At 37.3% G+C, this 22,156-nt stretch overlaps 3 protein-coding genes and 1 pseudogene across 3 annotated transcripts; 1 reads left to right on the forward strand and 3 right to left on the reverse strand.

The window, feature by feature from the left end:
* Nucleotides 1-25: 25 nt before the first annotated feature.
* On the reverse strand, nucleotides 26-2,477 carry LOC137736840 (cytochrome P450 CYP749A22-like). Its single transcript, XM_068476125.2, has 5 exons — nucleotides 1,997-2,477; nucleotides 1,660-1,883; nucleotides 1,311-1,543; nucleotides 741-1,113; nucleotides 26-629 (listed from the first exon to the last, which is right to left on the reverse strand). Exons 1-5 carry the CDS (start codon nucleotides 2,361-2,363, stop codon nucleotides 201-203), a joined length of 1,626 nt encoding a protein of 541 aa, XP_068332226.2. The 5' UTR covers nucleotides 2,364-2,477; the 3' UTR covers nucleotides 26-200.
* Nucleotides 2,478-4,340: 1,863 nt separating this feature from the next.
* Nucleotides 4,341-8,824, reverse strand: LOC137736375 (uncharacterized; annotated as a pseudogene).
* Nucleotides 8,825-11,987: 3,163 nt separating this feature from the next.
* LOC137736376 (uncharacterized) lies at nucleotides 11,988-12,859 on the forward strand. The gene has a single exon (XM_068475654.2). The coding sequence runs from the start codon at nucleotides 12,112-12,114 to the stop codon at nucleotides 12,679-12,681; it is 570 nt and encodes a 189-aa protein (XP_068331755.2). The 5' UTR covers nucleotides 11,988-12,111; the 3' UTR covers nucleotides 12,682-12,859.
* A 6,052-nt stretch (nucleotides 12,860-18,911) lies between these two features.
* On the reverse strand, nucleotides 18,912-22,041 carry LOC137737568 (uncharacterized). The gene is made up of 11 exons (XM_068477090.2): nucleotides 21,834-22,041; nucleotides 21,522-21,600; nucleotides 21,355-21,425; nucleotides 21,197-21,246; nucleotides 20,885-20,958; nucleotides 20,736-20,798; nucleotides 20,273-20,360; nucleotides 19,643-19,705; nucleotides 19,491-19,570; nucleotides 19,316-19,387; nucleotides 18,912-19,215 (listed from the first exon to the last, which is right to left on the reverse strand). The coding sequence occupies exons 1-11, from the start codon at nucleotides 22,036-22,038 to the stop codon at nucleotides 19,134-19,136; spliced, it is 927 nt and encodes a 308-aa protein (XP_068333191.2). The 5' UTR covers nucleotides 22,039-22,041; the 3' UTR covers nucleotides 18,912-19,133.
* Nucleotides 22,042-22,156: the final 115 nt, after the last annotated feature.

Genomic DNA, 22,156 nt, shown 5'->3' on the forward strand with positions numbered 1-22,156 from the left:
TTCTTGCTGGGTGCCTGGCATGAAATGGCACTAAAGATGTGTAGCTTGTTATTCTAATCATAAGCGTAAAGTTTTGTAAATCGGCCACGTAGACATTATTGAGAAGCCACATTCCGTCCATAATCAAGAAGTGTTTCACGCGGTTGTAAGATTTATTGGCAACTGAGTAGTCTCCATCTCATTAATAGTTTGATCACGCTTCACAGTGGTTGTAGGATTACTTGAACTCCATGTTGTGGACAAATTGCAAGCTTATCACAGGGCGAGTGCACATAACCCGGGGAAAGAGTGAAGTGGTAGCGCTGCAGAACCATCGACAGAACAATCTTTGTTTGAGTGGTCGCCAAGTCCATGCCTACACAAATTCGAGGTCCCATTCCAAAAGGTAAGAACGCAGCTATGTTATTCTTAGTAGCTTTAGCAACTCCTTCCGAGAACCGGTCTGGCTTGAAAAGCTCTACATCTTCTCCCCATAATTCAGGGTCATGATGAAGTGCTAGATTTGGAACGATAACTTCAACACCAGCAGGAACTTTGAGCTTTCCCAGCTTAACGTCCCTATCCACGTTCCTTATAATATGAGCAATAGGTGGATATAACCTCAGAGACTCATTGAAGATCATGCTCATCTGCATGTAATCGAATATCACAAAATTAAAACTTAAAACATATCAACAAGCTAAGCATGCATCACGAGACATTATTTCATTCATCGATGAGATAATATTCATTAATCTTACAGTTTTCAGTTTGCCAAGAGCATCATGATTCGGAATTTGTTTTCCGAACAATTCAAGGACCTCCCTCCTTGCTATGTCTTGCCAATCTGTATGAAGTCCGAGAATAAAAATAGTCCAAGCGAGCAAAGTTTTTGTTGTTAGTTCTCCAGCAAGGTAAAATGCTTTGCACTCGTCCAACACTTCATCCTCCGAAATCCTCAGCTTATCATCGGTGTCATGGTGAGCCTTTACAAGTAACCCTAGAAAATCAGTCCCAAATTCTCCAGTCAGTCGTGCCTGTTCTTCTCGCTTAATAACGATCTCTATTATGCTCTGGCGTATTCCTTTCTCAAGCTTCTCTGATTCGATATCATCGCGGGTTGGGAAGAACTTACTGCAATATTGATTCTAAGTAACCATCATGGATATATTCTGATCAGAGATTCAAAAGTTAAAGCTAATTATATATATTTATAGCTAGTTCTAACACTGTCTGTATATGATAAATATACATATATATACGTATATATATAAGAGAATAATGCTTCTGAAATTTGTAATTCAGTTAAAAGGAAAAACGTATAAATTAACCTCATCCAAGGAAACCGGAGTTTGAGATGATTTATGGATATTAAGTCGCCTAATTTCCTCAACATCTCAAAAATATTCTTCCCTTCTAAGTAGTTGCTCCCAAACGCAGTCCTAGCAATTACTTCTGATGTCAACAACGTAAATTCTTCAAACACCTCAATCTCTTTGCCTTCGTGACTTTTCCATTTCTCTAGCATCGTCTCAGCACTTGCTATTATTGCTGGAGTCATACTCTGAAAAAACACAATAACATCATGAAGATTGAGAAAGTTTTCAGTTTATAGCATGTTTAATTTGTTTTTTGCCCATTCAAAAATATTCAGACACAACTGTTTCTATAAGAAGTTACTTTTAGGCTCTCTCCATGGAAGGTCTGGTTGGCCAGCTTGCGCATTTTTGACCATTTTGCACCTTCTGATCTTGGGAGGCCATCTCCCGACAGCCTCTTTATCATCCCTTGAGCCTTTTGTTTTACAAAAGCTCCATGTTTGTTATTCAGTATCTCCTTGCATAGCTCAGGTTCCTTTACAATCAACTGAGCTTGGGAACCATACCATTGAAGAAAAACGTTCCCTGCACGTTGCATGCAAAAATTAACTGTTTGATCCTGTTATGGTACTGAACCACGGGGATCTAAGTGTAATTAGCCCTTTAATTAATAGTATCTAGAGTAATTAATTTGTTACCATATGTCTTGGTCCAGGAGTGAATGTGAGGGTGAACTTGAGAAACTACGTCATGTGAGAAACTCTTGGGCCTGCTCATAGATTCTTGTTTCATGCTGGAGATTTCTTTGGTGTTTCCATGAACAAGTCTGTAAGAAGGACCCTTGATCCCCTGCAAGGCCATCAGCTTCTGTATGGGAGTCGGAATCCACCATATTTTGTGAAAAAGCTTGATGAGAGCTACGAGAACGAACAGACTACTCAACAGACACAGAAACCTAATTGGTGAAGTGATTTCTGGCTTTCTTAACCAGCTCATCATTTTCTCCTTGGCTACAGATTCCCGACCGTCCGAGAGCTCTTTAACTTTCCTGCACTTCGTTGGCATATTATCTATATGCTAAAGCTCAGCAGAAAACCACTCTTCATCCTGTGAGAGCGAGCAGTGTTCACCAGCTGGATCTCTGGAATTTTCCTTTGGTTTCTGACACCCATGCAATCCATCTGACTCACCATTACACCCCCACTAATTCACTGGACCCTCACTTCTCTCTACCCCACTCGGACTCCCCCATCTCCCAATACTGTCACTCTCTCTCATCCCTCTCTACTCTCTGCCTCTCCCATCTGTCCCCACTCTGCAACTCTCCTTCTCCCTCTCGGCAAAACCGAGAACCACCACCGTATCACCTCCAACACTGATGAGTGAATTTTATATTATATATTTAACCTTATTTTTCGTATATTTTGGTTATTATTTTAGAAGAATTTTGATACTTTGAATTGTATTTTCAATACAGGACTTTCAAATTCTTCTGAAACAAAACATGGTCAAATAGACGAATTTTGGAGTAATTCTAGTTGGAGGACATTCGTAAGTCACTTGGCTTGATCCTATCAAAATATCAGATTTTTTCACCGAGCAGTGATTTTCTGACATTAAAATAAATAAGCAATGCGCAGTGCTGGAATAATTACGTGTTGGGCTTGAATTGCGTTTTTGGAGCCCAAGATGACCTCGGATGAGTTTGTGGCCTTCTGAATATGTGTTCAGAACGTTCTTATCTTTGTTGATGCATTGAGTAACTTATATGATTTTAGTTTTCATACCCCAGTGAATATGTTATTTACTGCATTCTCCACCTTATTTTCATTTTAAAAATGAAATTGTTTTTTCTTTTTTCTTTTTATGAATTAATAATAAATAAGAAACTGAGAATAGAAATTTAGGAAAGAACAACGAGTGTAAATCTACAATCTATATTATTAATTGTATGTAAAATTTAATAAAGTAGCGATTTTCAAATTCATTTTCGGTCATCTACGGTCTAAAATTTAATGGTTTATAAGAAGTTTTGTGCTTGCAAGTTAAGAAGATAGACCAAAGAAGCTGGCAGTGCTTTTTATATTGTTTGGTGTGACGAAGACTTAAATGCAATGGGTTATTAGTCTCTGACTTCATGATAAGCATATAATATAGCCGCACCTTCTTGTGTCTTTGTGGTTTCACTACTGCTGTGAAACTATAATCTTTTGATAAAGAATAATGTTATGCAGATTAATTTTTTCGATCAAAATTTTAAATTATAAAAAATAAACACGTTCTTCAAAACTTAAGTAATACAACCACGTCATATAATTTATAAAATTTTGTATATGAACACGGTGAATTTTCTATACGAACAAGTTGTGATGGTGTTTGTTTGTGGTTTACCCTTGTTTATTACTTGGGGCTTTTGAAGGTGTAGGAATGTACAGTGTTATCTTTTGGCGCGGAATTGGCAGTGTGGGTTGTCGGTCACTTCTGGTTTCTGGGTAGATGCAACTGGTCATTTGTTACCCACGCTTCTATTACCCGTTTGGTGGCTAGATAAGATTGGGGCTTAGGATATAATTAGATTGGCAGGAATTGATTAGGCAGGACTTGTAACCTTTTTTTATGGATACATTAAATAACTTACTCTATTGTAGATTCATAATTCATCCGGTTCACCTCATATTTTGACATAACAAACAACATATTAAACTTCAGTCTCTTTTAATTGGTCACAACCTATTTCAACCATTCCACCAAACAGCCCGTTAAGGTTTTCTCTATTAGCCACTTTTGAGCCTCTTTTGTTTGGGCTTATTTGGAGGACTTTACCTTTAGAGTTAAAAACCGTTTATGATTTTTTATTTAGATACCATTTTGTAATTACAACAGTAAAGAACCATTACTCATGTTTTATTTGCATAAGTGACGTCTTTTTTATGTGTGCTGGTTCCTTCTGCGGTTTTGTAAGGTGTAATTCGTCCGTTTGGACTTCGTTTTAATAAATATTCATCTTTGACCAAAAAAAAAAAAAAAGTCTCCATCCAAATATAGGGCCAAAAGAAAAATCCATTAAAATGTAGTAATTTTCTGTTCTCTGCACTGATGGCATTTCACCTTTCCCTTCTTCATTCCCTATTCCGTTCACAAAGAATACAACATAAAAACTCAAGGGCAGACAAACAAAACCTAAGCAAAAGTATACTACTTGCAAATATTTCACTCGAAACCAGTACATACATTCATGGTTTGTGCTGTGCATAAATTGAGGTACGCACGGCTTGGTGAGGAGTAAGGGCCTTTCCGTTCGCAAGCAACTGTTCTATGAAATCCACACGTAATGATTTGAACTCGTACAACTGCCGATAACATGGGAACCGGAAAACAAAATTAATAGAAGATCGTTATATTCATCGATAAATAGAGTAAATAATTGTTACATTCTAAGAATAAGATTATCTGAAGTATTCTAATTAACAACTCTTTCATTATAACTAACGAAAATAAAGAATGTCTAAATTATGTGAAGCGAGTACCTTTTCTTTCCAATAAAACTTGAAATGCCGACGAAAAGGTTCCAGTATTGTTAGCTGATCTCCTTCTTTGATCTGTGAGAACAAGGTACAGTTTGACCCTTAATCACTTGAATTGGTGAGAGACGATAACATATTTGCTGAATACAAATGAAGGTCAAACCAATCCGTATTTGGGATGTAAGAAAGTATGTGGTTTCTATTTCTCATTCTATTCTTACGCTGCTAAGTCTTACGGAATCATATTGAATGCCATAAACTGACACGACGAAGCATATTTGATTTGAATCGCATGCCAAGTAGTACCTAACGAAGGAGATGAAAGAATAAAATAGTCAAGAACAAAGCAAAAGCACTGACAATTCAAATGCACTCAACACCCAGCAGAGTCTATCACACGACCAAGTTCATATTATCAGTCGCTTCTTCAAACTTCACGACGACTTAGATCTACATATTAGCGACAGAAGATGTAAAAGAAAGGTGCTTCGAGGGGACTTACAGTGGAGCAACATTGTCATGCCTAATAGAATATCTACAGTAGCTCTTCGATATGAGGAGTTCACTAATAGAAGATGCAAACAAAGAAAATCATTATAATCCCGTGGGAAAGAAAGGGCAATGAGCCAGGCTCACTGAAAAATACAGATCACAATAAACCAAAATACATGAAAGAGTAATGAAGCGTACAGTTTACAGCAGCCAGAGATGATGCTAATGACAAAAATCGTTTAGATCTAGCATGCCCCAGTAAAACAGAAACTATAAGGTCAAGAACCGACATATATCATGTTGATCTAAAAACTGTTTGCTGTAGAATATCCCTAACAGATTATTTAAGTGTGCTTAGTCCCCAGTTTCCAACTTAATCTCAACATTGAAGGCACCCAAATACCACATTTATAACGAGAAATGCATTACCCTTAACAGATTATCTAGTTTGTCGAGAATGCTAACAATCTTTTGAGCCTCCTGTGTGGCATTGAGATCAGGATCCTTTAAAGCGGCAGCTTCAAATCCAGAAAGGGCCCTGTCGTAGTTTTCTAGATATCTGTTCACCGGAAACCAGTAACCCAATCTTACAATTGTGCAAAACATGAGACATTGAGCAGTACTAAGGACGCAATCAGGTGGCAGCATGTCTTTCTAAGACTCATGCAACTTATGTTACTTCATACATACTTAACAAAAACAGAAATAGAAAACAATTTATCATTGCTGTTTCCTGTTCTCTCCACTTGTATTAGCACGACTCCATCTTAACCTATATAAACGCTGATTTATAGAAAACAAAGACTGACAAATCATCATTGAGAAACTTATGAGTGATTTCAGACAAAACACAAGGAAAACTGAGATTACAAGAGCACAGTTAAAATATAGGTCTGGATTGGACTGCATTCTTCATCCTTTTCCTGATACACAACATAAAACATTAGAGTATCTTCTAACCGCAGAAGAACCATATGTACAAGAAATGCAATATATATATATATATATATATATATAAATGAATAGCTCCCCTAAACATGATCGTTGAGACACCCATAACCACAGAAGATCCATCAGCAGGAAACAGATTACTTTACGCACTTACGGCATTTTGGTATGCCTTCAAAGATTGCAGAAGTTTCGAATGGTCCCAAGTTCCAGTCACAAAGAAACTTGTAAGACATGCATTTCCAAGATCGTCTGCCAATAAAGTTAGATAATGTCAGGTAAACAGAATAAGCAATGATCTCCAAAAAAAAAAAAAACAACCAAATAAATGAAACGAGAGATTAAAGGAATCAGTTGAAAATATTTATGCATGTACAAGATACCAGTCAAACGTATCATCTAGCAGTCAAACTAAGCCAACCAGAAGCACGCTAGCAAACATCCAAGGCAAATGGCAAAGCGAACTAAGTGTTACAGGCTATACACTTGACATCAAGATTTATGGCTTCCTTGGCATGTTGAATGCTTTCATCAACAAGTTCTGCCTCATTGTCGGCACCTAGAAAAATGATGAAAATTAGGTAAGCATAATGACGCACACATCGTGAAAAACAACAGGCAAAACAAGTTGAGAGATAAAAAGTTGCCTTGGGCCATTTTTCTTTCAAGCATCGAAAGTTGACAAAGTATCTGCTTGTTTGGGCCCTGCATCCAAACACAATATACATATCAATCATAAAACTTACAGTACAATGAATCGGGAGGTCACTGGAATAAAACCACAAAAATGTAATCAAGAATAACCTTGCTTAGTGCAAGAGTAAGCAGTTCTTGGCTGAAGATAGATCTCCCTTCTTCCAAATGCAGTTACCTAAACATAGCCACGCATCTGCAAGAGACGGATTCAACTTAACCTGCACCGTTGTTTAATCTATTTCAGGAGCTGAACTGAAAACATTACAGACATGCTCAACTACAGGAAGCCACAATTTTTACCTTTCTCTGTTATTACTACATCTTTATTTATTTATTTTCTTTAAAATTGAAGTCTTTTTAAACTTTTCGTTAGTTTTCTTAAAAATTAAAAGGGTTCGAAGTTTATCGTTTCTTCAGCCCAAAAAATTGAAGCTTAAGATAAAACGGTGACTCAGGTCGTATCACTAGAAACTGGGCCACCTTTGATAAACTAGCCCCGTCTACGAAGTTGGGCTGCAATGTTACCTCAAGTGGACCAAATATGATTTTTTTTTTTTTTTTTTTTTTTTTTTTTCAGAAAAGCTCAAATATTTTTTATTGGCATAGTAGTTTGAATATTCGCTACATGAATTGTGGATTAAAACTTATTATTATAAAGAGTAGTGCTATATTTAGAGGCATAGCCCACTAATGCATATGCGTATTATCTTTATTAGAAATATGATATAAATAGATTGTAAGAATAGTCTTTTTGAATGCCTATTAAGTACCCCGACGCTTTCGTTGTTTATGATGCAGTCTATGACATTGTTTAGTAATTTCGAGCCACTCCTACACCTTAGTCTGGAATCTTTCACATACGTATAGTACCGCTCAAGCGCTTACTGATATTATATTAAGAACAAACATGCTAATTAACTGATTGATCTGAGTGAGGAAGAATCGATTCAGTGCGAGAAGGAGGGCAATACGATTTGTTCAAAGCCCAGTGAGTTTTTGTTCTGGGATTTCTTCCATCCATCTGAGCATGCTTAAAGATCATATCCAAGGCATTGCGGTCTGGCAAGAAATCTCGAATTAGACCACTTAGGTCATCTCTAATCGAATCAGGGTAAAAGGGTTCCCTTTAACCTTATAGTACTGCAATAAATTATATTTTAATGAACAATGTTAGATCATATTTTATACCATCTCCAACTGAGGGAGCTAAAAGATCATAGGCCAAACATAGTTGTTTGACTAAAAAACAATCTCCAACCAAAAGGACCAAAGAGTCATAGGTCAAACATAATTTATTATTTTAATTGAATTAATATGGTTAGTTAAATTAAACTACCATATTAAAATAACGTTTTCTGACATATTTTGAGTGCCACTTATCACCAAATGAATAAGCATTCGAATTTCTTATCTTTATGTAATCTCAATAATTTTTTGGATAGGATTTCAAGTGACATGTGTCGCTAACGTGAGTAACTCTCTAGATTTCTTATCTTTATGTAATCTCAGTAATTTTTCGAATAGGATTTCGAGTGACACGTATCGCTAAAGTGAATAACCCTAAAGTGAAAAATATGTGAGAAATGGTATAGGAATGACTTAGGTATTTATAGGAAAAAAATTAGATTTTTTTTTTTTAAATTCGTCCAAATTTTTTTTTCAAATTCCAACGGTAACCTCACGACAGCAGGACGTCAAGTAACCGTTGGCATTCAAAGAGGGTTGGCAACATGTCAAGCTTAACATTCTAGTACTGGAGGGCTGACAAAATGTCAAGCTTGACATTCTGGCGCTAGAAGGCTGGTTGGAAATGGCCAGCCTGCTAGCCTGATTTGGGGGTTTTGGCCCAGTGGGCCCACAAGCCATTTGACCTAGCACTCGGTTGGAGACAATTTTCGTGTCATTCTGAATTACTTTTAACCCTATAACCCTTTGACCGGACCGATTGAAGATTGCCCTAATTTGAAAACTCTAGTCAACATCACCCTCTCTCTTGTTTGATCGTAGCCCTTGATCATGAGTAAACTAATTACAAACTCTAGTGATGGTTCAACACAATCTTATAATTTTGAGAAATTTTCACGGTTCGACTGCTAGTCATGCCCATAATATAACGTTATTGGTCCATTCTAATTCATGTTCGGGTCAATCTAATTCATTTTATATATCTCAAATCATATTAACATATTAACGTATTAAATCTCCAGATAAAATAGAAGTCACTTCTTCAAGCCAAATAAGAGAGACATTTTTCAAGTCATACGCACTAAAAGTAATTAAATTTAGTATAATTATCTGTTATTTTTTGTATTAATCAATTAAATACAAAACAACATATGCAAACCGCAATATTATAAATACATATTAAAGTTCAAACGTAAATTTGACGAGGACATGCTACCAAATTAATACCAAGTACTAGTTGCTAGCGTACCGTACGCATGATTGGTTGGGTTTTTGTTAGGAGGACAACTGGAGAAGAACGACGGTTGTTCACATTTTTCGGATCCGAATGAGATTAGTTAGGAATTTCACTCTACTCATGACCACGATCAAACAGATTCACAACTTATAAAGTTTCGAACTCAGGACCTTCCGTTTTATCTTTTAGATAACTGTTGTTCGCACTTTGTCATTAGACCACTTGTCGTGATTGATTGATTGGTTTGGTTGGTTAAACATAGTTCACTCACTAAATTTTCAGTTGAAAATCCACTATAAAAGTTAGTAAATAGAGAGAAAATTGGTGGGGGATCGATTGGATTGATTATTATTAGGGATGGGATTAGGATAGGGTGTCGGACGTTGATTAAGAAATGACACCTTGCTTATCCGTATTACCCGAATACTGTATGATCCCATTTGATTCATGACAAAAACACCTTCTCAACCGTGTTGGGCGTGGTGTGTGTGAAACCCACCGACAAATAATATTGTCAACAATGTGAACGCCCCCGGACATTCCAACTTTATGCATATACTTATAATATGGTATTTGATACTAATAATATGGTATTTGATGTTTTAACAAAAGTTATAATAGGAAGGGGGGAATTTGACCCAAGAGCTCTGTAAAAAGATAAATGTTCTTAATCATTTGAGTTATAAATTTATTACATAATTGAAAACACTTAGCCCTACAATCAAGGTCATGTGTTTGAGTTGAAGCTCCCCTCTTTTAACTATATACTCGAAATGGTCTTATTTTCACACCGCATGTTTTAGCTTTTTATTCACTCATCTTTCTTTATAGTCGTCTGATTAAATAAATCAAACGGAAATAATATGCATAATTAAACACGAGTGTGTAAAAAAAACACACACACATACAAAATATGTGGAAATCATTTCCTTGCTTGGTTTGGTATTGCTGTGCTTTGAAAAAAAAAACTATTTCTGTTGTGCTGTGAGAATAAGCTCATTTTTACTGTTTCACGTTATCAGCTTTTTTCATACAAAATTGTGAAAATAAGTTGTTTTTAAATGTTTACCAAACACATTTTTGAGATCAGCTTTTTTTTATACCCACTTTTTATAAAAGCACCTCATTGTCAAACCAGTACTTAGGATCACAAAGGAAAATTTAAACTTTTTTTCATCCATGCATGAAATCCATCATCAAGAAGTAACTTAAACAATGTAATTTGTGAGAAATTAATAGGCAATTTCTTCACGTAAAAAATGAAAAACGAGTAAATAAATCTCCAAAGGACAAAAGAGTGGACCAATGAGATTTGGATCCAATCCGGATTTAAATTGTAAAGATATTAGGGATCTTCATATTTTAGTCATTCATCGTGTATCGTGCGGTAAAAAATTATTTCTTTTTTATTTAAAATTAAAAATAAATAATATCTGGCAAAAATTGACCACGCAATGTATCATGAAAGATTAAAATGTGAAGATCTCTAAGATTCCTACAAAAAGAATCTAGGAAGAATCCTCTACCGGACAAATGGACGACGCATTAGACTCTGTCGTTTCCAATGATCAGGGTGATAAACTGGGTCCTTGGTCCGCGTTGAACAACTCCAGTTGGGGTGGGCCCAGAAGCAACCCACGAAAACGACATCCATAAAAAATTGACTTCGAATTTTCCCGAAAGCTTCTAGTAAACAGTCGGGCGGAGCGAGTCCGGTGAATCACCACGATAGCTGGAATTCGGAAGGTCATAATTGGGTCCCACACGCAATTCACAGCGAAAATTCACATGACAAACAGGAGACGGAAACCGGAAGACAACAAAGGTTTGAAACACATGCTCCTTCGCCTCCTTTTCCCAACTTTTAATTTTCATCCCAAACGCGCATTTTCTTTCTTTTTTTTTATTTTCGCCCCTTGACTTGTTTTCGTTCCAATTTCATTTTTAAACTTCAAAAGTGTGCCTAATAAGAACTTAAAATAAGTTTCGTTACAAAAATTGGCTGAATGAAAAATAAATGCATTTTGAAGGGCATTTTAAAAACTTCTCGACTATGATCAAAATGCGCAACATCTACAACTAGGCGTTTATTTTTTACAGAATATACAAAAACTTTGACACACACAATGGTACCAATCTCTCTATCGCTGTTTTTTCCATTTGGTAAAATTAAAATTCCACCATAAAACCGATGAGCAATATCAAAAGTAGCTCAAAATCATATAAGTCCTTAGCTAAACTTATCTCTCACTGATGTGGGATAAACTCTCCACGCATCATCAACTCTCAACACCCTTTACAATTGACATCACCATATTGTACGTGTTTAAAACATTTGGCAAGTTTAAAAACTAAATTTGGACAAAAGAATTATTCGAGGAGCAAAGTGAAACAACCACTAAAAATCAAGGAGCAAATTTATAATCAAGTGTTTTTGGTAAAGTACCAAACAAGTAGCACCACACGCCACTTCCACAACCCTAATTTTTTAGCACACATGATATAATTTTTTATTTTTATTATTTTATATAAAAACGAGTGTTTGTCTTTATAATATTAGAAATATTCCGACTTTGATTGACTCTCTCTCCCCTGTATAAAAACCCCGCACAACCTTTTTTCACAAACCAACCGACCCTCTAACCAAATTCCAATTCAAAGTCTACGTTCGGGTTCTCTCTCTCTCTCTCTCTCTCTCTCTCTCTCTCACTTTCTCTCTCTAGACTCTCAAATGGGAAACTACATCTCATGCACTTTGGCCACGCCTATGATCAAGAGCTCCAAATCAGCGAGGGTGATCTTCCCCAACGGCGACGTTCGGCAGTTCCGGGAGATGGTTAAGGCGGCGGAGCTCATGCTGGAGTGTCCCAACACCTTCTTGGCCAACTCGAGGTCTCTCCACATCGGTAGGAGGTTCTCCGCCCTCAGCGCCGACGAGGAGTTGGAGTTTGGGAACGTGTACATCATGTTTCCAATGAGGAGGCTCAGTTCCATAGTCACGGCGGCTGACATGGCGGTGTTCTTCATGGCGGCCAACTCCGCCTCCAAGCGTATATCAGGCGGACAGTTTAGGATCTTGCCGGAGAGTGCCAGTGGAGGAGGAGAAATGGGCGCGGTGGAAAGTGGGAAAGAAAATCTTGGTGATCAAGATCATGAAGGTGATCATCAAGGTCCATTGCGGCTGAGCTTGGACGGAGTAGAGGGGTTGCAAGTGGCGGAGTTTCAGTACAGATTAGCTGCGTGTAGGTCAAGGAAACCGGTGTTGGAAACCATCAAAGAAGAGCAGATTTGTTCTAGATAATTATCATCATTTTTCATTTGGATTTTCATTTTTCTGGGTTTCAGTTTATGATGTTCAGATCGTTAATACCAGATTAATAGGGAGATTAATATCTTATTAATTTGTATCGTAGCTGTAATGTGGTAGCTCTCAAGTGATTATTTTTTCAAAGAGAAAGACAAAGATAGATTTGTATTAATTTATGACTTGGTACATAACTGCAATGTGAAAGGTAAAGCAAGGAACACGGTTGGTGGAACACCAAGTCAGATCTTATAAATTTTTACTCTGTAAATAAATAAATAAATAAATTCAGATCATATTAAATATAGCAGAGTAATTAAATATAAATTTTATTTCAAATTTGAGCATAATCAAGTTAGGTAAGGTGCACTTTTGCTTATCACCTTCAAGTAGCAATAATGCTCAATACCTAATATATTTTTATTAGATGGGTTTAAATTTTGAGGTTGGTGATTTATCCACTACACAGATCTTTAAATTCACCATATTTATTACCATTAGTTGAGTTTGTTATTGAGATTTGTGATATATCTACTACACATATTTTAAAATTTAAACTCATTAAGCAATGAAAAATAGGATGTGAGCAAAAGTATTCTTAAGTTATGTAAGACAAATTAGACAATATGTTTTCTTCTGCACTTAAATTGAACCACCGGTCACTTAGTATTACGGTCTAGTAGTATTCATCTTCAGTTGTAAGTGAGAGGTCTTAGGTTCGATTCTCGTCAAATGTGAATTTGAACCATATTATTATGGCTCGCTCATTGAAAGGTTTAGTCCACTCATCCATCATCTTAATTCAGATAATATCACTTGTTTAAAAAAAAAATTGAACAAAGGTCTCCAAAGAACAGGAAATCTTGCCATTTAGTATTACGGTTTAGTGGTATTCCTCTTCACTTGTAAGTGAGAACTCTTATGTTCAATTCTCGCCAAAGAGTAATTTGAATCACATTATTGTTAGCCTATTGTGAGGCTAAGCTCCATTTCCCCTTAATTTAGATAATCTAGTAATTATGAAGAAAGAGAAAGAACAAGTTATTGTAAAGAAAGAAAACGAAAATTATGTGTTAATTAACAAAAATGCTGCTATTTAAATATACAAACTAATACATATATTGATGCACAAAATTAGTGAGGCTTTTTGGAACAACGTAAAATGTTTGGTTTGTGACATTTGCTCGGTTGCTTTAGTTACCTAGTGAGGATAATATGTGAAGAGATAGAGATATATAGAGAAGCGAACACAAGATATACGTAGTGATGCAGGAGAAGCCAAGAGTTTTCAAGGAGACGAGGGATAGATAACCTGAGAATCACTCAACCAAGGGTAATGGAGTTAGCTCACGTCGCTAATCGTAGATTCACTCACACGACCAAGCCAAATACTTGATTGGGGAAGGATAAATCACTCGCTTCAATTGCACAAAGCAAAATATATTTTAAGTCATTCAACTCTAGCAAATGGCTTATAATACATCAATATTTAAAGGAACTAAAGATAAAGAAGCATAAATAGACCACAACTTCCTAAGAAACTCTCTAAAAATGACTTAACAAGTTCCTATGTCATTAAAATAAATTACAATGCCTTTATTATTTGAATTTCCAATGCCAACGAGAAGTTTTCAATTTTTTTTTTTTTAAGCCTTGGCTCCCGCATCATTTTCCCCTTCTCAAAGAAAACTTGTCCTCGAGTTTCATTTGGTCTTCCTTGATCTTTGGGATGACCTTGTAGATTTTTTCACAACAACCACAATAGTAAAATGAAGTTCACGGTGATCAAAGTGTTCCAAGCCACAAAATATTCATGAAAAGACCATTTCCCCATTCTTTCAAACGTTGTAGGCCCTAGTTCCTTCTTTTTGATTGAAAATGACCTCCAACCACTATTCAGCATCTTGAAACCCCTTAGAATGTTCTCTGTGATAAATCTATAAATCCAACCTATCTCTAAACCCCATTTAGTTTTGTCTTCATAACCGCAACTTATCATATGAGTGGCCTCTTTAAGCATCATTGTTGGGCTTGAGGAAGGAGGGACACCGCCTTGTTCCATCCATGTTGAAGTCACAAAAATTGTAGATTGTCTAAAATTCTTTTCAAAATTCAGTTGGGACATCAGTAGCACTTTGCCATCATCCATTCCTTGTAGGTTTGAAGCATCTCCATTTGCATCATGCCTGGAGTACTTTGAAAGATCCTTGTAGCATCCAAAAGATGAATAGCAGTAACAGCTTGCCATCTGATGCATGGAAGGCTCGTTGTCATTAACTTCATTCACAAAATGATTATTGGCTTCGTCTTCATCAACGTACTCATCGTAAATTGGTGGTGAATTCCAATCGACGAAACTAATCTCTTCAACGATGTGATCTTGAAACGGATTGATAATTGTAGACTGCAGCGGAAAACCTGCTCTGATACCACTTGATGCAGGAGAAGCCAAGAGTTCTCGAGGAGACGAGGGATAGATAACCTGGGAATCACTCAACCAGGGGTAACGGAGTTAGCTCACGTCGCTAATCGTGGATTCACTCACACGATCAAGTCAAATTCTTTATTTGGGAAGGATAAATCACTCACTTTAATTGCGCAAAGTAAAATACATTTTAATTCATTCAACTCCAGCAATGGCTTCTAATACATCAATATTTAAAGGAACTAAAGATAAAGAAGCATAAATAGACCACAACTTCCTAAGAAACTCTCTAAAAATGACTTAACAAGTTCTTATGTCATTAAAATAAATTACAATGCCTTTATTATTTGAATTTCCAATGCCAACGAGAAGTTTTCAATTTGTTTTTTGAGTAAAGTACAAAAAACTATCTCAACTATTGGTGTCATGACACTTTCATACCTCATCTTTTAAAATTGACAATGTCATACCTCATCTTTAGAATTCGGTCCAATGTTATACCTTCCGTTACTTGGCCGTTTACTTTTCAGTTAAATGCTGACGTGGCTTGATCCGGGTCCCACTTTCTATTAAAAAAATAATAAATATTATTTAAAAAAAAAAAAAAAACCCAAACACCCATCTTCCCCAACCTCTTCCCCTTCCCTACAACCCCCAACCCTTTCCCTACCCACGCCAACATCTCCCCACCCCGGCCAACATCTCCCCCCCCAAACCCACCTTTCCCCGCCCTCCATGCAACCTAAACCCGCCAACCCAGTCTGAAAACCCGTACTCAAAATCTCGCTTCCCAACAAAACTGAATGGATTCAGTTCACCAACTCAGACAAGGCCGCCGTGAAGCCGATGGCGGTTCAAAAAGTGAGTTAAAACGAAGAGAAGAAGAAGCACTTCCGAGGGGCCCGACAAAGACCGTGGGACAAGTACGCAGAGGAGATCCAGGATCCGAACCGCAGAGGCTTCCAGGTCTGGCTGGGGACCTTCGACATGACGATTGAAGTAGCCAATGCTTACGATCGAGCAACGTTCACACTCCGGGGTGCCAAAGTGATCCTCAACTTCCCGCACAACCAACCGTCCCAATTCTGATCTCAGACACACGCGAGTTTCCCTCGCACTCTTCAACCACCCACCTGTCTTCACCGCCATCGTCATCTTTCCTTTCGACCGGTGCCATTTCACTGGTCCCCATTGGCAGGTCAATGCAGTGTCACTGGAAATGTTTCGGAGAGGGGATGATCAACTGATGTACCTGCAGATCCTAATCCATCTCATTTTCTCTGTTTTCCCCAATTTTGAAATCTCAAGACACCTGTGATTGCCGCCGTGAGCTCAGGCCTCTTTGTCGTTGTCATCTGTACAAACCCTACAAACGGTTTCAAATTGCAGGCGAGGGTTTTTTGGGTGGTGCTCACGAAGGTCCTTGATAGAATTGACTTGTGAGTCGGGGAGGCAATTTTTGAGAAAGAGGGGATGGGGGAAGAAATTGCGGTCGTCATCGATGGAAAAAGGTTGAAGGAGACTAGTAAAAGGATTTAATTTAAAATTTGGGTGAAAAAGGGTTGGTGTGGGTGAAAGGGAAGGCTGGATCCCTTAGGCCATTTTTTATTTTTTTTACTTTTTTAATTTTTAATTATTAAAAATATATATATATATATTTTTAATCTAGTTGGATTAGTGAGTGGGTCCCGTCTCTGGCCACATCAGCATTTAACAGAAAAACTGAAGGAGGTCTGACATTGGCACAAATTCGTAAGATGAGGTATGACATTGTTATTTTTAAAAGATGAGGTATGAAAGTGTCGTGATGTCATATCCCGGTTCGGGGCAGATCACTTCCCGAGCCCGCTCCACCACCGTAACACGATATTATCCGCTTTGGGCTTACCATTCCCTCACGGTTTTATTTTTGGAAACTCACAAACAACTTCCCAGTGGGTCACCCATCATGGGATTGCTCTAGCCCTCTTCTCGCTTAACTTCAGAGTTCCTACGGAATCCGAAGCCAGTGAGCTCCCAAAAGGCCTCGTGCTATGTAAGGATGAGAATATACATATAAGGATCACTCCCTTGGGCGATGTGGAATGTCAACAATCCACCCCCCTTAGGGGCCCGACGTCCTCGTCGGCACACACGCGGCCAGGATTAGGCTCTGATACCAATTGTCACATCCTAGCCTGGGGCGGATCACTTCCCGGGCCCGCTCCACCACCGTAGCACGATATTGTCTGCTTTGGGCTTACCATTCCCTCAATGTTTTGTTTTTGGGAACTCACGAGCAACTTCCGAGTGGGTCACCCATCATGGGATTGCTCTAGCCCCCTTCTCGCTTAACTTCAGAGTTCCTACGGAACCCGAAGTCAGTGAGCTCCCAAAAGGCCTCGTGCTAAGTAGGGATGAGAATATACATATAAGGATCACTCCCCTGGGCGATATGGGATGTCACACGTGAGACCAATAGTTGAGGTAGTTTTTTGTAATTTACCCTTTTTTTTTTTTTTAAGCCTTGCCTCCTGCATCCTGCATCATTAATAGTGAAAGGTTTACACAAATACATAAGTTTAAGCATAATCACCATTAGTCGGTTCAAATAACTAGTTTAAGTACCATAATGACATTCTCCCTTAATTGCAGGAGAATGGTTTTCTTTTATAGTTGAGGAGAGTCTCCAACTTTTGTCGTGGTCAATGTGGGACTCTAAGAGTTTTATTCTAATGTTGACACGTGTTGTATTGTGATTAACCTCTTGGGTGGAGGGAAACTCTTTTGTTTCAGCAATGATGCCTCAACACGAACTCTTTAGTGGGTCATTAAAGGTATGAAGTTGACCCGTGCTTGGTAATTTCAGGATTGATCAGGTATGGTACAAACAACATACTTTGTTAGAGGTGGGTCAACATACATTGATACCTTCGACACCCCTTTTCAATTTTTACAGTTAAATCGAATGAATTGAAAAATATCAAATAAAACGAATAACAAAAGGTGGGGATGTAAAAAAAAAGTATGAATAGCACCACTCATGCCAACATAGTTGTCTAAAATTACAGAAAATTAAGTGGCATCCTTTATTGTGTATTATTATTTCTAGTAAATACATAGTAGCAATAACAGTCACTACCCTATTTATAACCATTCGATGAGCTCAAATTTTAAAATTAGTGTCTACCGCTACTAGATTTCAAAATTTAAAATTATCTAATTGTAATAAATAGAGCGTTGAGGAACACTATCACTTGAGAGTGGTAAGAAAAAAATGTTCTCCTTAACTTAAAATTAGCAATTACTTACTGACTTGACAATTAAAAAAAATAACGTTAAATTTAGAGTAAATTATAGCAATGGTCCCTTAACTTTAACTCAATTAGAGCAATGGTCCCTCAACTCATCAAAATGGGCAGCTATAGCCCCTCAACTAAAATCCATTATCATTGGTCCCTCAACTTTAACCAAATTGTAGCAATGGTCCTTCAACTTTGACCCAATTGTAGCAATGGTCCTTCCAACATAACTCATCTTGACAAAATTCTTATGAAGTTGACAAAAATGACCATAGTTACGCGTTTTGATGAATTGAAAGACCCAAGTTCTAGCAATGGTCATTTCAACATAACTTATTTTGACAAAATTTTAATAAAATTGACGAAAAAAATCATAACTACACATTTTGATGAGTTGAAGAACCAATGGTAATGAATTTTTAGTCTAAAAACCATTACTCCAATTTGATTAAAATTAAGAAACTATTACTATAATTTACTCTTAAATTTAAACGGTAGGTAACCGACATCTTCTACAAGAGTTTCACAAGCCTCAATTTATTGAATTTGACACGAATATACATAAGCATCGGTCTTACGTACATAACAAACATCATCCATATTTGGTGACGAATTACTAAATCAACTACTCGGGCCTCCCGCAGTATGGGTGGACAGTCATAAAGCTACAGAACTACAGATGGTTGCCAAGTATATTTGACATATTAACTGCACAGAAATTACAGCAATACAGAATATTGCGCTCAAATGTCCATGTTGTCGAAAATTTCTCCATCTTCATCATACCGCAACTCGTCCATCCGATATCCATCAGCCACCAAGTTACTGCCAAAAAAAGCGAGTAAACAGAAAACCCTTTAGCCGTTGGTTCTTTGTGGGAGGGTTTGTTAAACTTTTTAAGAAGTTTGAGATGATTGTAACCCACCTTAAACAGCAGACACGGAAGCTCACGACACGCTTAAGTTTCCTATTGTAGAAAAAGAAATTGAACGACCATCTGCAGGAAACAAAAGAGTTGAAAAGTGTATAGTGACGATGGTACATAAACATCACATTTGGTGCATGTGTAAATTTATCAAGTAACCAGAAAGATAACTCACATAGATCCTCTCTCAAGAAACGGATCAGCATCCGAGTCTGGAATGTAGCTGTAAACTTCACATTCCGCTAGTCTAACAACCTGCATTTGCAAGGTATCAGAAAATTGCCACCTAAAATTACTTACATTCACTTCCTTTGACCATATGCTTACCTCATCCAAAGCCTTGTAAAGGGCTTCCAGCAAGGAACTGCCCTCATTTGTCTCTGTCCATTCCTGAATTGAATTGTCCCAATAAACCAGAGAAACAGGTCAACAACGCCTTCAACATAATAAAGCCGTCAATATTCTATAAAAACTTAAGGACATGACATGTGACAATGCACTAGACTCAGCATCTAGTCACAGTGAACAACGAAATACCACGCATTAAGGATAGTATCATGTCCATTCGAAGAGAAGGCAAGGAATCAAAGAGTACCAACAAGTTATTATCTAACATGAACCAATGAAAATGAAATGTTACCTTACACCAAAAGAAAAATATTGAAATGAAAATTTTAACAAAGACGGTAACATGGTCTTTTATCGTTCAGAATAAGAGCACACAAAATAAACAATTGAAAACCTATATTACATACAAGGAAATATTTTTATCCTTTTTATCAGTGCTATGTGCCTCTGTGTACCTCTGTGAAAAGGAGGAGAGGGGGGAGGGGGGGGGTTCTATTTGTGTCTCTCTAAATTGTTCAACAGGAGGATTGCAAAGTTAATGTAACTGTCGCTGCACAAAAGTAATATACTCATACAACAAAGCAAGTGCGCTTGTCACCACAGCAATACCTTTGATGCTTCAAACATGTAGGTATCAAAAATCTGCTTAAAACTGTCCCAGCTTTCCTCTGTGAAGAACTGATGAGCATTTACTGCACTGGAAACCACAAAGATGTAGGCAATACACCAATACAAACTACAAAGACACTATTAAAAAGGCACTCCACGTTAATGCATCAGAGTACAATGCACTTCATAGTTGTAAAGTGCAAAATAAAAACAAAATCCACAACACAAATGTTCAACTTTTTTCACTTGGGAAATGGAGAGACTTGAACTCTCAGCTCCATGCAGAGCGACAGTTCGAACTGTCTGTCAAACCTCTTGACAACACTCCCAATGCAAACAGAAGATGATTATAAAGCGGGTTGCCACGTCGCCCAATAAGCTGACCGTGGCATTACCCATAATCTCTTATTCAGGCCTCCATGAAATACAATATGCTTAATAAAGCTCAAAGATACAGGGATACCTGAAGTCATAGTCCGGATACAAGTGATAGAGTGTCAAAACCAGGTAAATCAATGTCTTCCGGCTGGAATGCACATAAAGTATAATAAATTAAACACCGATCAGAAACAACCTGCACCTTTCCGCATCTATCTAATTAACATAGGTCACCTGGATCTAGTCAGCAGGAATTCAGCAGGTGAGGAAGAATCACTGTCAGACGATTTCCCAAGATAATCAAGAATCTGAAATTTCGACAGAAAAATAATATAGAGATCAATCTATCACTTACACCGCAAGAGAATATGGGAATGGCAAAAAATGAAATAAAGAACGAAAAGTAAGAATACATAGGAACGCTTTCAGATTCTGGAAGCCGATATGCAGAAGACAAGGATCGCATACGTACATAATCAGATCGATATATCTGATACATATACAGATGAGTAAATCTACAAAGAGATAAAAATTGTTATATTTTACCTCATTCTCCAAACTGAGAGACAATTTCTTATCGGATCCGGTGTGTTTGCCTTGTAATTAAAACATAACAGAAATTAAGTCTTTCTACAACAAATCACACACACATTTTTTTAAGGGGAAAATTTCAAAAAAAAAAAAAGGAAAAAAAATGTACTTACAAGAGTAAGCTTCAAGACAACCCTTAATGGTTCGCTCTCCGAGATTCAAATGACTAAAGAAATCATTTAATCTGCAAAAGTAAAGCCCCAGAACTTTATTATATTCACAGAAACGCACAGAACCGGAATGTATGGACTAAATTAAGTGCCTGCTATTGTAAATTTACCGCTCCAGCGGGGTGTATTCCAAGAACTTCATGCTCAGCGAATGTCGAAAGCACTCAATTATTACAGAAAAAGGAGATCCTGTGAAATTAAAAATTAAGATAATTTCAAATTGCAATCACATTTGTATAATTCGCAGCACACACTCCACAGATACAAATCAAAATATAAAATTTTAAAAATAATCATAAAAGCATAATTAAGCGCATGAACTACAAGCATTTACTGAGAAATGGATTAAATTAAACTACAAATACCCACAAAATTAACAAAAAACTGGATAAAAAATGAGAAAAATGACGAGGCGGGAGTACCTGAGAGGAAATTATAACGAATTGGAAAAGGCGAAGACGACGAGAGTTCCGATTTGGGCGTTAGGGTTCGGTAAGAACGGGATCCAGAACGTTTCGGACAGCCCCCAAAATTCGAATATTCCAAATTTTGAATTGCTTTGCGGTTGGTGCTTCGTGGATTACTCTTCAAAGTCAAGCCCCCCGCAGTTTTAGCGTGTTGATGCATTATTAGACGGGCGCCACGTGTCTATCATTTCGGACAGTTGACTAGTGGATAAGGATCAGCCGCTCTCGACTGAAATGATTGAGAGCCGGCCCATTTAACCATCCGGCCCACTGGATTT

This window comes from Pyrus communis, chromosome 13 (assembly GCF_041283825.1).
Source record: "Pyrus communis isolate YQ-2024b chromosome 13, ASM4128382v1, whole genome shotgun sequence".
Lineage (NCBI taxonomy): Eukaryota > Viridiplantae > Streptophyta > Magnoliopsida > Rosales > Rosaceae > Pyrus > Pyrus communis.